The sequence below is a fragment of the Aquarana catesbeiana genome, linkage group LG02 (assembly GCF_042186555.1).
Source record: "Aquarana catesbeiana isolate 2022-GZ linkage group LG02, ASM4218655v1, whole genome shotgun sequence".
In the NCBI taxonomy this organism is placed as follows: domain Eukaryota; kingdom Metazoa; phylum Chordata; class Amphibia; order Anura; family Ranidae; genus Aquarana; species Aquarana catesbeiana.
In genome coordinates, this window is record NC_133325.1 from 759,389,628 (window position 1) to 759,407,552 (window position 17,925).

At 42.5% G+C, this 17,925-nt stretch overlaps 1 protein-coding gene across 1 annotated transcript in view; it reads left to right on the forward strand.

Annotated features, from left to right (window-relative positions):
- DYRK1A (dual specificity tyrosine phosphorylation regulated kinase 1A) overlaps nucleotides 1–17,925 on the forward strand; it is a 140,412-nt gene that overhangs the window by 37,660 nt on the left and 84,827 nt on the right. Inside the window, exon 2 of the mRNA XM_073617207.1 lies at nucleotides 14,268–14,339. Coding sequence (XP_073473308.1) covers nucleotides 14,330–14,339 — 10 coding nt within the window. The 5' untranslated portion in view covers nucleotides 14,268–14,329. The remainder of the gene's footprint in view (nucleotides 1–14,267; nucleotides 14,340–17,925) is intronic.

A 17,925-nucleotide genomic window follows, 5' to 3' on the forward strand; every position in this document is an offset into this window, starting at 1 on the left:
AAAGCCTTCACTAATAAGTGCCCAAGCGCCGTGTACAGCTGATGGTCAGCTGATCAACTTCGGACACTTTCGGCATCTCCTTCTCCTCCGTACTGCGCAAGCGCTGCTCCTGCGCAGTACGGGGCGGACACTATCCGATAGGAGGACACTTCTCAGAACACCGGCTTAACAGACGTGTTAGGTCTGTGGCTGTCTGGATGTAAACAGACGCACATCCGTTTACATTCACTCACCTCTGATCCGTCATGTGCTAACCTTTTTTTTTTCTGTAACTTTGGATGTAAATAAAAGCTTGTCTGTTTACCCCCAGCTGCCTAACATGGAATTTCCTTTTTAAGATCCGGATCTGATCGAAATGCTTCTTGGAAGGGACCCTTTCTGTTCAGTTTTTGTTAGATGCCAAGGTGGCACCAAGAGTGGTTTCCTTTTGGTGAAATTGCAGGACAGAGAGCCAGCTGGGTTTGTGAAAAAATATCTCTCGACTATTCATTATAAAATAGAAAAGAAAAAATAGAAATACATTTATTTATTCTCTCTTGCACACCTTGATGTGTAAGTTTGTTTTGTTCTTGTTTTTGTCACTTTAGCAGCACCTGATCCTGAGGATATGTTGCTGTTTTCAGGGGAAGAACAATTCTTCTTGAACTTGGATATTGGTAGAGGTTTTTTATACATAGTAGTAAGCTATGTATGTAACGATGGCACACTGCTCTCATGTTGCCATGGAAACATACACAGCTTTCCTCGCTGGATGTGAGCGCTTGGTAAGAGGAGAATGTTTTCTAGCTTGGAGGAACAGTGAAAGGCATATCACTGGGGAGACGCCTCTCTCTACTTTGTGCTAAAATAGTTTGATATTATCTTTACTACAGTGTAATAATTTAACATTATTAAAGACGTCGACTTGGAACGCTCTAAATTCTAGCCTTGTTATGGGAACAGCTTGTGCAGCTTGAAGGTTACAGCCTGTCTCTGGTGTCTGCTTATATCTAGGTGTTTAAAATAGTGGCTGGTTTTTATGTGCAGGTTCTCATAACTGATAAGCATTTGTCTAAGCACATATGGATATTTTTCTTTTTAAGTTAATATAGCTTTCTCCTAAGTCATTCTACTAATCAATCGATTTAAAGTGAACCTGTACTCCTCTTTTAAACTTTGGAAAGAAAAAGTTCTGCCTAGAAGTGGACAAGAGACTGCAACCGCTGTTAACTTTATTCTGTGAATGTTCTTCATCAGAAAAGCTCCTTTTGTGCCCTTTCTGATCTAGTGTCACTTTACTGAGGCTGTACCTAAAGTTTGGGTGTGACAATTTTACCATGGTTATGTTGGTCCAGCTTGGAGAGTATCTACACTATATGACCAAAGTATTGGGACACCTGTCCTTACACGCACATAAACTTTAATGGCATCCCAGTTTAAGTCTGTAGGGTTCAATGTTGAATAGGTCCTCCCTTTGCAGCTATAACAGCTTCAACTCTTCTGGGAAGGCTGTCCACAAGGTTTAGGAGTGTGTCTATGGGAATGTTTGACCATTCTTCCAGAAGCACATTTGTGAGGTCAGGCACTGATGTTGGACGAGAATGCCTGGTTCATAGTCTCCGCTCTAATTCATCCCAAAGGTGTTCTATCGGGTTCTATCGGGTTGCGGTCAGTCAGGACTGCAGACCAGTCAAGTTCCTCCACCCCAAACTTGCTCATCAATGTCTTTATGGACCTTGTTTTGTGCATTCATGTTGGAACAGGAAGGGGCCATCCCCAAACTGTTCCCACAAAGTTGGGAGCATGAAATTGTCCAAAATGTCTTGGTATGCTGACGTCTTAGGACTTCAAAGGAACAAAGGGGCCAAGCCCAACCCCTAAAAAACAACCCCACACCATAATCCCCCCTCCACCAAATTTGGTCCAGTGCACAAAGCAAAGTCCATAAAGACAGAGATGAGCGAGTTTGGGGTTGAGGAACTTGACCAGTCCTGACCTCAACCCGATAGAACACCTTTGGGATGAATTATCATGTTATGCGCGAGCCAGGCCTTTTTGTCTGACCTCACAAATGCGCTTCTGGAAGAATGGTCAAACATTCCCATAGACACACTCCTAAACCTTGTGGACAGCCTTCCCAGAAGAGTTGAAGCTGTTATACCTGCAAAGGGTGGGCCAACTCAATATTGAACCCTACGGACTTTCGCCGCCGCATCATTGGATTTGATTGCCAGCAACGGGAGCCAATGGCTGCTATCTATCCAATCAGGACATGAGACACCAGGTACAGCTGATGTGCTTGTTCCTGGCCGGGGAAGGATTGGGGACAGGTAAGTAAAACGGGGCTCGGGGGGGGGGGGGGGCTGCAGCATACAGGTTTTTCACCTTAATGCATAGAATGCATTAAGGTGAAAAACCACAAGGGTTTACAACCCCTTTAAAGAGGAGTTAAGTTCCCTGCAAAGTAAAAGCACAATGGGCTAGTATGCATCGCATACTAGCCCGTTATGTGCCACCTGCCTGCAAACGAAGCCCTCGATGCTCCTGCTGGTGGCCAAGTCCATCCTCGCCCCTCTTTCTTCTGGGGGCCGTGGACTCCAGCTCTGTGACAAATTGGAGGCAAGTATGACATGTTTGTTATAAAAAAAAAATAAAAAACGATCCTTTAGTATCACTTTAACTTCAGCTTGAAAATAAAAAAATCACCTGCCATGTCAGACAGGGCTGTGCTGTGTGGTAGAGCTGTCTAAATCTCACAATTGAATGGACAGAAATTCAAATCTTTTGGCAGGTTGAGCACATTTTACATTTTTTTTTTTTTCCTAGGGTCAAAATGTGAACACATTTTACCAGTTTATCCAAGTTTTAGAAAATCCAGCTGAGTTTAGGAATTTGTATTTTTTCTGGGGTGTGACGGTTACTTCTTATCACATTCTTCTATAATGTACAATACCTCTGGTCTGTTGTGTGTATTGGTGAGCATGCAGTGGGTCCAGATAGAGGGTCGTTTTTAAAGTTTGGGCAAAAAAAACCACAAAACATTATTTTTATCTTTGCGACGCCTGCACATTTCCCCATGGTTTATCCCTATACAGGACTAACGACTACAGAGAAGTACCCTTTGGGCTGACAGAAATCCAGTGGCCTCCTAATTTTCTGTGTGAGCTGCCATAGTTGCCTCTGCTACTCTTTAATTCCAAGCAGAATTGGCTCTGTCAAGATTATGATTTATGGACTACAGAAGACTTCCACATTTCATTTCCTTCTAGCATAAGGGAGGGGGGCTTTTTGTGTAGTCCAAGGAGAACTTGGGCAAACCTGATGACACGGCTTTTGGTTTTGTCTCAAGTCAGGGTTATTCTGAAGATAATAGTGATGATGAAAGTCACTTTATCAGTTAGCAGGCAGGAGGTTTTCCTGAGTCAGTTTTTAAACCCAAACATGTCATGCTTGGCTGAGGGTGTTTGTATAACAATCGCACTACATATTTAAAATGGCATCAAGTTTTAAAAACGGAGCTAGTCACTATACTTGCCTTCTCTCCAGCGGCCCAAAGTCTGCAAAGGGGCTCTTGCCTGCGCTGGCATTTCTCCTCGGCTCCCTACAAGTTCCAGTCTTTGGTCATCTTTATTGGCCAGCTTGAGATGACGTAACTCCTGTGCATGTGTAGGAGTTGGTTATCTGTGGCACACAGGGATGCTGGCCATCCGACTGAGGACATTTTTGTATTTTTAAGTTACATCAAAAGCTTGTTTGATTATTTTAGCTTTTTAATAGTGCTGTGGTATTTTTTTTTCTTGACTTGAAAGGGGATGTGTGTTGTTTTTTTTTTTTTTGTCTAGTTTTATTTTTATTATTTTGTGTTGTCTTGTTCATTTTATTATTTATAAAGCATGTAGCCTAGTACATCTCCTTGACATCTTCTGCTTCAAACATTTCAATGAAATGAATAATACTGAGTACCATTTTACTAGCTAGATATGCAAACTATGAGGTACAAAATAAACCATAAGGCTCTGTTTCCACTACTGCGAGTTGTTGTGCGACTTGACACATGTGAAGTCGCATGACAAGTCAAAACCCATGTATTTCAATGGTCCCCGTTTTAATTGTTGCAACTCCAAAAACGTTTTTTGCCCTACTTTGTTCCGACATCGGTGCGACTTGTTCTCACGGGTCGCATGACATCGCATCACAAATCGCACAGCAAAGTCGCAGTGTAAATCGCGCGACTTTGGGGACGCAATAGTGGAAACATAGCCTAAAACCTCCTTCACTGCATTATCTTAGGAGATCTTTATCCTAAGGACTTATTGCTAGGAGTTTTAACACATTGTAACCAATCAGAATCTTGTAATGCTTTTATTTTAGAGGTGAATTCTGGGATTCACCTGTGCGCAGGGTGGATTTGATTTAAATCACTAGTAAAAAAGCTTGATTTTATATAAACTCGATTTTTAAATCATAGTTTTTAAAGAGCAACTGTAATGTCTGTTCTGCAGTGGCTCCTCCTCTGACCCGCTATTGACCCATTCACTTTAATGGGGCGGCTGGTGATGCGGCAGTGACACAACAAGGTGCTAATAGGAGCTGCCATGATGGATCTGAAATGACCGGTGCTCTTTAAATGTAAGGACTTATTCTTGCTGGTAGTTAGAATCTTTAATATTTGCAAACAAAATGAAGGTTTCCTATTTAGAACAATAAACTGTCAGGTTAGTAAAACAGCGATATCAGAACTGGTTCAATCATACAGTTTATAGTGTACTTAAATGGGATAAAGGAACATTCCTGAACGTTGGGATTTTTTTTATGGTTGCTGTGAAATTATGTAAATACATCAATGCAGTGCATGTTATCTCAGCTTGCAGAGCTTTGATTCATTGAATGAGTTTACCAAAAATAAAAATATTGCAGAATATACAGCCTCGTGCTATACAAGTAAGCTCAATTTCATGCTGAATAAACAAAATTATTAATGTATCTTAAATAGAAAACAATCTTTAGATAGATTCTTTTTCCAAAAGCATTTTATTAAAATCAGTTTCATTATCCAAAAAATTGATCTAAATCAAAAAAATACGATCTTATTTATTTTTATTTTATTTTTTTAAATCGTTGATTTATATCCACCCTGCCTGTGTGCAAGTTTGTAACTCACGTCTGTGTATTAAACCTGAGTGGATAAATTAATGCATGTTTCTAGTGGGTCTTGGTTTTCTGGGATTGGCATTTGCGCCTCGAGTTTAAGCTTTGGTTCTGGAATAAAAAACCTTTTCCTAAAACTGTTATGAATGTTCTGATGGAAAGATTAATGGAAGAATATAATTCATTTCAGTAATCATTTAGTTTCTTTAAAGTACAACTACTATTTTCTTTGCTACAAAATCTTCCAGCCGTCCCCCCTCACTAGCCCAACTAATATATTTTAACCTACGACCCCCAACCCCTCTTTAATACATACTACATACCTTTTTGCAGCACCTCTTGCTGGTTACATTCTCATTACAGAAGTTACCTCAGGAGCTTATCACAGCTGCTCAGTAAGGCAGCCCATACATGAGTCCATTTTTTTTTTTATTTTACCCAGCGGGTTGAATTAAAAAAAAAAAAAAAAAAAAACTGACCTGATTCCCCATCCACACACTTGTTGTGGACGGGGGAATCCTCCCTGCTGAGCTATTGTATTCTGACTATGGGGAGACTTATGCCTGGTACACACTACTAGTTTTTTTTTTGTTTTTTTTTTTCATTCAACCCAATGGGTTGAACAAAAAAAATACAAAAAACGGAAAACTCTGGTCGGAGCTGTTGTACTAACTGTCTGAGGTTAGTACAGTGATTTCCCCCGCTGAGCTGTTGTGTTCTGACGGGGACAGCCCCCCCACCAGAACACTCCAATCAGCACTCTCCGCCATTGACTGAGAGCGCTGATCGGGAGCTAGTCGGCCGCTGGTTTTCCAGCAGGCTCGGCCGGCTTCTGTCGGACAGGGTGCCATACACACAGGCTGAATACCAGCCGGCTTTTATTGAACTGGCTGATGTTGCCCAACATTTGGCCTGTGTGTATGGGGTTTTACCCTTTTTCAAAATGCACTGATCAGTGTTGTAGGCTATATCCTGCAGCGCTGATCGAGCGGGCAGAATCCGACAGGGCGGTTGTACAACCTCTCCCTGCCCATACATGGATTGAAGTTTGTCTGGTTCCTGTTGAACATATAGACATAAATGGAGCCACACTCCTGCAGTAGGGACACTAGGTGAACTCCTGTATTCCATCCATCCATCCATCCATCCATCCATCCATCCATTCCTGTCTTGTACAAATAACAATAAAGGGAGGGGATGTGTTTCTAACGTGAGGGATATCCCCATCTAGACAGTTACCACTCAAAGCAGTGTCCCTATTGGAAGGTTCCCCTGTATTCTTGTTTTGGTAGCAACTCAAAATTTTGGATTTGCCCTCCTTTTTATTCCCTGTGACAATGGTGATCAGGATACTTTGAAATAGTGAATCTTCCTACGGGGGAGCAACTAATAAGGACCAGAGTTTTAACCCCACACCACACTCTCTAAAACAAAAATAAAAAGCTTTTGACAGTTGTACATTATAACCCAGTACTAAAGCTTCTATTTTTTCATAAAATGAGATTCTTTAGAGAAGTTTACCATAAGACAATATTTTTTAATTTACATAATGTGCAGAAACACTTGGGCTCGGTTCACACTCAGGTGACCTGTCAGGTGACTTGGCCATCTGACAAGTCGTGCTCCATTTAGTGCAATGGAACCATTCTAATTGGAGCGACTCAAGTTGCTCTGACTTAGAAAAAGGTTCCTGTACTACTTGGGGGCGACTTCGTAGCGACTTGCGTTGACTTCTATTACAGAAGTCGCCCTGTTTGGGACAGCTTCAGAGTCTGACAACTTTGAAGCTGCCCTAGTGTGAACCAATTAAAATTGGGAGGAAGAGGGTGGGACTTTGAGTGATATATATGTTCTTATAGTTAGGGATGGAGGCACGTGACCTTACCAGGCCATGGCCTCATTTAAATGTTTCCCCCCTCCCCTTTCCCCAATTTTTGTTAGTGTGAACCGAGACTTAAAGCTAAAAATCCAGCTTTTGATACACGTTTTGGGCCAGCTTGGACAAAACAAACTATGTCCCTCACTAACGTGGGAGGCCTCTGGATGTGCTGTATAAACTGTATGTAGCTGAGGCTTATAGAATTCATTGCTTTCTCTGAATGGCTCAGCCCCGATCAGATAGACTCTACTGTGTTCCGGGTATGAGACAGGAAGTCTCGACTCCAACCCGGAACACAGTGCGGTGTGTGCTGTATGTAGCCTCAGCTACATACAGTTTATACCACACATCCAGTTAAGCTTTAAAATGTGCTGTGTTTGCAAGTACAGCCTCCAGGTTACTTTGCGCTGCTTCCCTGAACCTCCACTCGCGGAGTGCGCAATTATAACTTCATACAAAGTTCCCTAATAACCCCTTCTTGGGACTACATGTCCCAGGATGCCAGGCACTGCCAGGCTTACACGCCCTGTCCAGTCTGCACTGGCTGCTTGTGCATGGTGGCTCAGACAGCGCACTAATTTAGGCTTGGAGTCCCTTGTTCCAGGAGCGTTCCTAAAAGGGGTTGCTTCCATTGGACTTTGCAAGGGAACAGAGCTACCCAATAAGAGGAAACCTTGTGCAGCGATCTTTGGAGCTGCTCAATCATGAAGAAAGGAAAGCTTTTAAAGAAGAAGCGGCAGACAAAGCAAGTGCCCAGGTCAGCTGCTATAATTAATAAAAATGTAGGGTTTAATAACGCTTTAATGCTGTGTCACTGTTGGACGGAGAGCTGTGGCTGTGTGCATTTTGAAGTGTTACATCTCTTATATAGGTCATTTATTGGAGTGAGAGAAGTGATGATTCATAGACTATTCATCAGCCAAATGCAGTCATTCTCCTCTGCACCAGCCAATCTGTGGGATTCTTCGTTTTTTCCTTCTACCTACTGTGTGTGTTTGAAGATCTGTTTTTAGATATATCCATTGGCTTTAGAATTCATTACAACATGCTTGTGTTTGACTCTGCACCATATGATTTATATGAATGTATATTATTATTATTTATTTTATTTTTAAACTCTCAAACATCTACATTAACCAAGTTCTGTGTGTTTGTTTTTTTTTTTAAATGTGCCTAAACTTAATAGGGTGCTGCCATTTCTGAACTTCTGCTGAATATTCTTATTGCCTGGCTGTTATGCTAAGGAAGATTTCTGTATGCTTACTTGATTAGGGATAATAATTCAGAGCATGCATGCCAGAGGATGGGCATGACAGCGGGTAGCTAACATTTCAGAAGTCATCAGAAGGAAGCTTCTCTTTTGCTCAGGAAAAGTTTTCTTTCAAAGGGGATTTCCATGTTCTCGCATATATTGCCTAAATAGTTTATTGCTGCCAGCTTAAAGCAGAAGTAAACTGGCACAACAAAATTGAAATTTTGAGCCCCCAGGGGGGCTGTTTGGCATAATGTGCTAGTATGCACAGCATGTACAGTGCAGCAGGCTTACCTTTGCCAGCAATCCAGTCCAGCTCTGCAATGTTGATGCACTTTGTTCATTGTCAACTCTTCCATCTTTTTGCAGTCTTCTTCTGCAGGTTCAGAGTTTTCAGTCTTTTGATCAGATTGGGTTGACCTAACTCCCATGCATGTGCACGGGAATTTGTAATTGTAAAGTATCTTTTTTTTTTTAATTTTTTTTTTTTATTTCTTTTAAATAAAAAACCTGATATACTTGCCTGTTCTGTGCAATGGTTTTGCACAGAGCAGCCCCGATCCTCCTTTTTCTGGGGCCTCCCGCAGACAGGCTTCTCCTGCTTTTGAGTAACCCCCTTAGCAAGCCGCCTACTGTGGAGGTACTCCTACAAGGCTCAATCCAGAGCTGCACTGTGCATCTATTGACACACACAGTGTGGCTTAGCCCCACTCCTTTGTCACTGGATTTGATTGACAGCAGCCAATGGCTCCCGCTGCGGTCACTGAGTCCAGTGTGGAGGGAGAGAGAGAGCACAGCGCTGGACTAAAATCGGGCTCAGGGAAGTGTTTGGGGGGGGGGGGGGGAGCTGCAACTAAAAGGTGTGTGTGTTTTTTTTTTTTTTTTTTTTTTTTACCTTAATGCAGATAATGCATTAAAGTGGATGTAAACCCTCACATATACCCAGTGAGGTGAACAGCCTCGGATAATGCACAGAGATAAAACAAATCTCCCTGCATAAGTTTTACATGTAAATCTGCTGTCTTCACCTTTTATATACTGTTTACAAAGTGCATGTCCTGTTAGATTTTTGACTTCCTCATTCATAGGAGTGGATTATTGCTAGACACTGTGAAGACAGCTGATTGGAGGAAAGTCGCACATACCCCCTGCGCACACATGCAGAGGTGGCCTGTGAATAGTTTAGCACACTTCTATCTCCCACACTGTTATCTCCTGTCTTGGAGATCTTGTCAAAAGTTATCAGGCTGATAACAGAAGAACAGAGCAGGACAAAGCTAAGGGACATAGTGCTTTGAAGAGAGATTTAAAAAAAAAAAAAAACACTACAGATGTGTCCAGCTCAAATTTAATGAATCAGGTTTACATCCACTTTAAGGTAAAAAAAACTGAGAAATGTGGCCTTGTTAGAATGGCATCTCATTGCACCTACTGAGACCAGAGCCTAAATTGCTGCATGTTCTATGTGCATTGCTCACTTTGCCAAATAGGCAGCAGCTCAAATATGTCTCAGTGAGCTCTTTAACCCCCTAAGGAAAGTGCTTGGGTAGGAGTAACCACTTGAAGGTGTTTTATATTTCTTTAAGCTACCAGGCCAAGTTAGTAAAGTGACTAAATCGGCAGCATTGTGGCACTGCATTAATGCTTAGAGTTTTTGTAAGTTCTCTTTTTGTTTGAACAGGCTTACTTTGGATGCTTTTCCTATACTCCACAACTGTAATAATGGCTCAATTGCCTTTCACCCAAGTGAGCCCTCCATTGTGTCTGACTGTGGCTGTGGTAGGAATATTAATGTCTAAGGTCTTCTGAGGCAAAGATTTCATTGCTTATAGATATTCTGTCATTTGCTGAAAAATATGTAGGTGCTATATAAATGAGAAACATAAATGATTCATTACATGGAAAAACTATTTTTCCAGCACAAATACAACAAGTTTAGGTTGTAAATATTGATCACCAGCCAGATGGAAACACGGTGTTCCCTAGATGAATAGGGGAACCTAGTTTCCCATTCAGCATATTTTACTCCTTCACAAATGAAGCCTTGCATTACAAACTAATATTATATGGCCAAAAGTTTGCGCACATCTGGCCTTCACGCCTATATGAGCTTTGGACATCCATTCTAAACCCACGGACAACATGAAGTTTCCTACATTTGCATATATATATATATAACAACCTCCATTATTTTGGAGTGTGTCCATGAATTTATGTCCATTCAGCCAGGGCTGGTGCCAGGATTTTGGACACCCTAGGCGAAGCCTCATTTTGCCGCCCCCCCCCGGCTCCACCCCCTTTGCCCTGCCCATGTATACCCCACCTTTTTGATGAGGTGCCTATCAAATGCAGCTCACCAGCGCCCATCAAATGCAGCCTACCAGTGCCCATCACTGGGAGTGGGGGCACAGACACAGTCCTCCGCCGCTGATCCTCTGACGCTATGTGCGAATGGAGCGGCGGCTGCCTGCTGATGCTGAGACTTAATTGCTTGCTGCAGAGAGAAGAGACTAGGAACACCAGTGGCCGGGCGCCCCTAGGCAGCAGTGCTCCCTAGGCGGCTGCCTAGTTTGCCTAGTGGTAGCACCAGCCCTGCATTCAGCCAAAAAAGCATTTGTGAGGTCAGGTACTAAGGGATGAGAAGAGCTGGCTCCTAATCTGTGTTTGACTTTATCTCAAAGGTGTTCAGTAGGGTTATTGTTAGGACTTTGTGCAGGCCATTCGAGTTCCTCCAGACCAAACTCCTCAAGCCCTGTCTTTATGGAGCTGGCTTTGTGCACTGGAGCACAGTCATGCTGGAACAGAAAAGAGCCTTCACCAATGCCGGTGACCATAGGTTGGAAGAGCACAGTGATTTGAAATGTCTGAAGGCTGTGAGGTTCCTCTTCATACAGGCCACAGAAAGCCTGCGGTGGATGGATTTGGGATCCTTGGCCAACTGTGGGATGGGGGATCCTTGGCCAACTGTGGGATGGGGGATCCTTGGCCCACTGTGGGATGGGGGATCCTTGGCCCACTGTGGGATGGGGGGGATCCTTGGCCCACTGTGGGATGGGGGGGATCCTTAGCCCACTGTGGGATGGGGGGGATCCTTGGCCCACTGTGGGATGGGGGATCCTTGGCCAACTGTGGGATGGGGGATCCTTGGCCCATTGTGGGATGGGGGATCCTTGGCCCACTGTGGGATGGGGGGGATCCTTGGCCCACTGTGGGATGGGGGATCCTTGGCCCACTAAGGAACCTGGGTGTGGACTGGTGTACTACAGCAATACTTAAATAAAAATCGTCCCTTGAGCTGGTTTTATTGGTTGACTTTCTTAAACCAAAATCTGATTGGCTACTATGAGTTACTGTACTTTCCATATGTGTAACTGTACTTTGTGTTGCTTTGTTAAATAAGCCTGTTCATTTTTTTTTATTTTTTTTTATGTGTAGTCATTGTAGCATATAAGCTGAAGGTCTCTAGATCAGGGTTTCTCAACCTTTTTTACTTTCTATGAACCCTTGGCAAAAAGTCTGAGGTCTCGGAACACCTGAAATAATGTTCACATGTACAGCTCACAGAAATTGGTGTGATCGTGAGCTGTTGAGGGCACAGCAGGGCATATTACATGGGGACAAGAGGGCACATTATGAGGCAGAGCGGGGCATATTACATGGGGACAAGAGGGCACATCATGGGGCAGAGCAGGGCATATTACATGGGCACAAGAGGGCACATCATGGGGCAGAGCAGGGCATATTACATGGGGACAAGAGGGCACATTATGGGGTAGAGCAGGGAATATTACATGGGGGTAGGAGAGCACATTATGGGACCACAGCAGGGTGCATCTTGGGGCACACCGTAGGACACATCACGTGGCACACAGCAGAACACAGGTCTCCTCACAGGGCACACAGCAGGGCACAGAGCAAACAGCAGGGTACATTGCTGTAGCACTTTCCTTCTCATTACAGCCACTTCCCTCGCTACTCTGCATGTGACCTCTCGAGGAGCACCAATCCCTGCTGGCCCCTCCTCCAGTTTGTCCCAGATGATGTCACATACAGGCACCTGGGGTAAATGGGAGGGAAGAAGGGGCCGGCGGGGAGCAGCGATGGTTCTCATTACAGCCGCTTCCCTTGCTAACCTGCATGTGTTGGCTGAGCAGGGACCAGATCTACCCGTCAGCTGCCTGTGACTGACGGGTGATTCGTGGCAGAACCCCTGGAGACTTCTCAAGAAATCCTGATGTAGATATTTGTTCAATAAATGTTGTAATGTGGAATAATTCATACCATCCTAACCACTAGTTCAGGGGTAGGCAACCTCAGCCCTCCATCGGTGGTAAAACTACAAGTCCCATGAGACATTGCAAGACCCTGACAATCACAGGCATGACTCGCAGGGGCATGATGGGATTTGTAGTTTCAAAACGGCTGATTGCCGAGATTGCCACTTCCAAAGGCCTCTTGCACACAGAACATTTCTGGACGCAATTTCAGGCGTTTGTTTTGCATTCGCGTGTACAATACATTCCTAGGCAAAATTCATTAATATTTTTGCTCATGTGCGCAAATTTGCACGTACCGATGCAAAATACTTAATGAGAACACAGATTTTTCTATATTTATTTTTTTTACTCAAGAATACGCAGCTCTTGCTTACGCACCTGTGTGTACAGGCACATTGTAAACAGTGGGCTGCATTTAGATCAGTAAGGTGCAGTGTGCAAGAGGCCAAACAAAGTCCAAGGTCCCAACAAACATTCTAAAGTTGGATGTCAGTCAGTTTCTCATGGCTTATGCCATGTACACACGGGCGGACTTTTCGACCAGACGGAACGAATCCGTCGGACAATCCGACCGTGTGTGGGCTTCATCGGACCTGCAGCAGACTTTTTCGGTCGAAAATCAGACGGACTTTAGATTTAGAACATGTTTCAAATCTTTCCGAGGGACTCGAGTCCGGTCGAAAAATCTGCTCGTCTGTATGCTAGTCCGACGGACGAAAACCGACGCTAGGGCAGCTATTGGCTACTGGCTGTCAACTTCCTTATTTTAGTCCGGTATACGTCATCACGTACGAATCCGTCAGACTTTGGTGTGATCGTGTGTAGGCAAGTCCGTTCGTTCGAAAGTCCGTCGGAAAGACCGTCGAACCTTTGATGCCGAAAAGTCCGCCCGTGTGTACACGGCATTAGAAACGCTTGCTGTGTGTTTTTACGATAGAGATCTATCTGGTAGGCAAGATTCAAGTGCAAAAAGTAATAGAATTAGAAGCTAAGATTTCAGTGCATCTGTTGTAAGCTTCCAGGGCCCAATCACATTCATTTATTTGATGCATGTACTATTTTTGGCAGCTCAACGCAGTTCCGTCAGCAGATGCTTTGGGGTGCAATTGAATAGCTCTGTATAACCGCACTCCATGTACACTGCTGTAACATGCACGTCACCGCAAATAGATGTGTAAAGTAGCCCTGAAGATGAATTTCTCCATAATGCTGAACAGCTACAGAGGTGAATAAGTTTTTTTTGTTGTTTTTTGCTTGTTCTGAATATGTAAATAATTTTATGTATAGTGTGGTCACAGGTTTACTTTAGTGTCTTAATGGAGTTTTTAGTTATTTACTGTACTGTCTGGTTAAAAATGGTACTACATTCTAGCATTATTTAGTTCACTGCTTCCCGTAGTGTTTACAGTGGATCTTCTATGGATTGTAGACATGGATTCATTTTAACTGTATTCTACATGAGAGCCAAGAGGACAGTCTGAGCCGTCGGGCAGCTTATGTAGCTCTGTGAACTGTATGATTCAAGTAAATTGAAATTGACAAAGCAAAATGATTTGTATGTTTATCAAGTTCATGGAGAGTACATTGTATTGTTTTGGCATCCATAAACGCACGCAAGCATAATGTCACCGTAGGTAACGAGATCGAACTTTAAAAGGAAGTTTATTTGTAAATAATTGTATTCCTCATTGTGAATACAGTATTCCCTAAATACTTTCTTCCCTTTTTACAGTGTTGCGGTTTGCTGCTGGACTCTCCCCTCCATTCGCAGGATATGAGACTTGAAAGAAGACGATGCATACAGGTAGGTACAAGCACTTTCTAGAGCTAGCTACACATTGATGGATGTACCTGCTGTCACATTTTGGATTCCATTTCCGGTTGTGCTTTGCACAAGCTAAACCTTGTAGTGTTCTGAACCTTTTGGAAACAAATATTCAAACCCTCAAGCAGTTCACCAAAACTTGCAAATGTAGTTCCTCAACATGTATTCCATTACATGTCAGGTAAGCTGTATCATGTTGTGCCTGGTTGTTGCTGTTTGTCTCTATTTTTACCAGCGCAGATGACTAAAAAGCCAACAAACGGTTTACAACTAAGTGTATCCTTCTTTTTTTTTTTTTTTTTATGTAGTCTGCTATGGTCAGGCTAATAAAATTGTTCAAACTCCATACATGGTAAAACTCTGATCCTGTCAAACGATTTTGTGTATTTTTTGACCTCCTCAAAAAAGTTTTAATTGTTTTATCCCTATTATAGTAGATACTATATTAGATATATTAGCTATTATTTATTATTATTTTTTAACCAGCTATTGACAGCTGTGTTCTACACGTGCCTAGGAAAAACTTCATTGGGCATCAATTACACGCTCGTAAAAATGTTGCTGATTTTATTACGCATGTAAATGTGTAAATACAGCAGCTGCTGGGAGAAGAAAAAAAAAATCTGAGCTGATAATTTTTATATTGAGGCCCCTTTCACACTTGTACGACGTGAAAGTTGCACGCCTTTGATGTGACTTGAAGCAATGCCTGTGTAATCTTGAGGTCTATGGACCCCCAAGTCGGACCAAAGTAGTGGAGGAATTACTTTTGAAGTCGCACAGATATGAACGGTACTCATTAAAAATCCTGGGGGTACGACTTGTCATGCGACTTTTCAGTCCCAAGTTGCAGGACAAGTCGCACAAGTGTGAAAGGGGCCTTCTAAACGCTGTTCACACTGGAGATAGGAAAAAAAAAACCAAAGTAACATTATTACTTTTGTATTTACTTAGGCCTGGTTCACTCCTATGCAGTTTGTTTTTGATCTGTTTCTGTGGTGCGTTTTGCAACCCTCTCATGCGTTTTTCACACGTTTTTTGATGCATTTTGCATTTAACTTTTTAAAGGGGAAATGTTTTTGTTAGGCAGTTAAAAAAGAGGCATAAAAAATGCACGACATGCATGTCCATTGAAGTCTGTCGAACCAAAATCGCATTGTGTGGTGTTTTAAAAAGAAAGTTCTTGACCCTTTCCAAAAACACAGCGGCTGAAAAACACATAGACGAACTGTAGTGCGTTTTTTTTTTTCATTTTGAAGAAAAAAAAAACGCATAGGTGTGATCCAGGTCTTAGTTTCAAAAACATTTTAGGACTTGATGTGCCCCCCTCCCTCTCTAAACACTTCCCTCACTCCTGGATTGATCCAGCACTGTGCCCGGCTGCAGTCTTCTCTCCCCTCTCCCTCTTCACACAGGAACTGACAGGCAGCAGTGGGAGACATAAGCTGCTGCTGTCAGTCTGAATCAGTGAGGAGGGAGTGGGGGGTGGGGCCGAGCTGCACTGTGTGTGTCGGTAGATGCACACAGCCTGGCTCAGGATTGAGCCTACATAAGTGCCTCCATAGCAAAGAGAAGAGGAGCTTGGAGATCCGGCGGGGGGATCCCAGAATAGGAGATTCAGGCTGCTCTACCATTGCACAGAGCAGGTAAGTATATCATGTTTGTTATTTTAGGGGGGAAAAAAACGTTCGTATCACTTTAAAGGTTAGTAATTAAAGTGGTTCTGAAGTATTATTTTTTTTTTTTGTTTAAAAATAATAAACCTGTTATAGTTACCTGCTCTGTGCAGTGGTTTTGCACTAAGCAGCCCCGATCCTTCTCAGCTCCCCTGCTGGCACTCCTGACCCTCCCTCCTGCCCAGTGCCCCCACAGCAAGCTGCTTGCTATTGGGGCACCTGAGCCTCTGCTCTGTGTGTCCATTCAGACATGGAGCTGTGGCTCAGCCCCACCCCCTTTCTCCTCATTAGCTTATTGACTTTGACAGCAGTGGCCCCTGCTGCTGTGTCTCAGCCAATTAGGAGGAAGAGTCCCTGGACTTCGTGGCTGTCGTACAACGTCGCTGGCTTAGGAAAGTATTAGGGGGGCTGCTGCACACAGGTGTTTTATCTTATTGCATAGAATGTATTAAGATAAAAAAAATCTGCCTTTAGAACCACTTTAATTAACTTCTCCCTCTAGCTATTATTTTCCTATTGACATTTATGTATCGGTGTTGTCTTTACACCAGCCTCATAGAGATGCTCCGAAAAAATCTGTTTGTGTCTTGATGTGAACATTATTACATGCATAGTGATGAATGTTACTCGCAACTGTTTGTTGTTCTTATATTATAGTAACCTAACTTTTTGGGAAGTTTTAGTGTTTGTTTTATTTCCACTTTGTTACTCTAAAGTGGTTTAGCTCTTTTTAATATGGAGGGGCTGATGATTCTTTGTTTTTTTGTTTTTCTTGTGCTAAGAGCTTTGGTGAGAAGAAAAAAAAATTAACATGTTAGTTTTTGTTGTTGATCATGAACAGTGAGGCTTTGTGTGTTAGCTTTTATAGCATGCCTAAGCTTATATGAAGATGAACTGTGTATGCGTCATAGTTTTTTGTTTATTATTTTATTTTTATATTTTTTTTGTTAATGCTCTGGTTGGGTTGACGTTTTAATGTGGAACATTTCATTGTTAGTTTTTGAGGCTGTGTACGTTGTTTGCTTTCATAGCATGTCTAAGCTTATATGAAGGTAAACTGTATGTGTCATAGTTTTTCTTTTCTTTTTTTTTTGGTTTATTTGGAATTCTAATTTGGTTGGGTTAAAGTCTAATGTGGTACATTTTTATTGACAGTCTGACATGTCTGTGTTATCTTAAAATATATATCTAATGCTTGATACCCCCTCCTCCCTTTTTTTTTTTTTTTTTACCATCTGCTATCTGTGTGTAATTTTGAGTGATTTCCCCATTACCTCCTGTCTGAAAGGAAATCTCTCCAAAGTGAGGCAAATCCCCTCTCACTAAAAAACAAGTACCCCCATTGGAGGATTTCCTTTCTATTCTTGTTCTGGTTATAAGTTTGGATTTTCCCATCACTTTCCATCTCGGTAATGGGAAATAATAGTGAATTTACCTAGCAGGGACACAGACATCCAACACCATAACCGTCCTTCCCTAGGGCCTCATGTGCACTGGACGCTTTAACAGGGCTGTTAGGGGTGTCTGGCGTGTTTTTTTTTTTTTTTTTTTGCCTCTAAAAAAAAAAAAAAAAACCCACAGCCAGTGCATCCAGGAGCAGCAGCGTTTTGGCAGAAAAAACCCTTGACTCATGTTAACGCTAAGTGCGCTTGAGAGCTGATTAATTTCAGTGGCCAGAATTATTATTTTGGCCAATGAAATAAATTAACGTGGCCAACGTTACATGCGTATACAAGTGTGTTTTTTTTTTTTTTTTTTTTTTGCCAAAACACTGCTGCCAGGAGGAAAAGGGACTAGGAGAGTTGGCAAAACGTCCAGTGTGCATAAGCCTGCCCCACAATAATTACAAATTATATATCACATTTTGAACATGTTACTGAACCCACAAC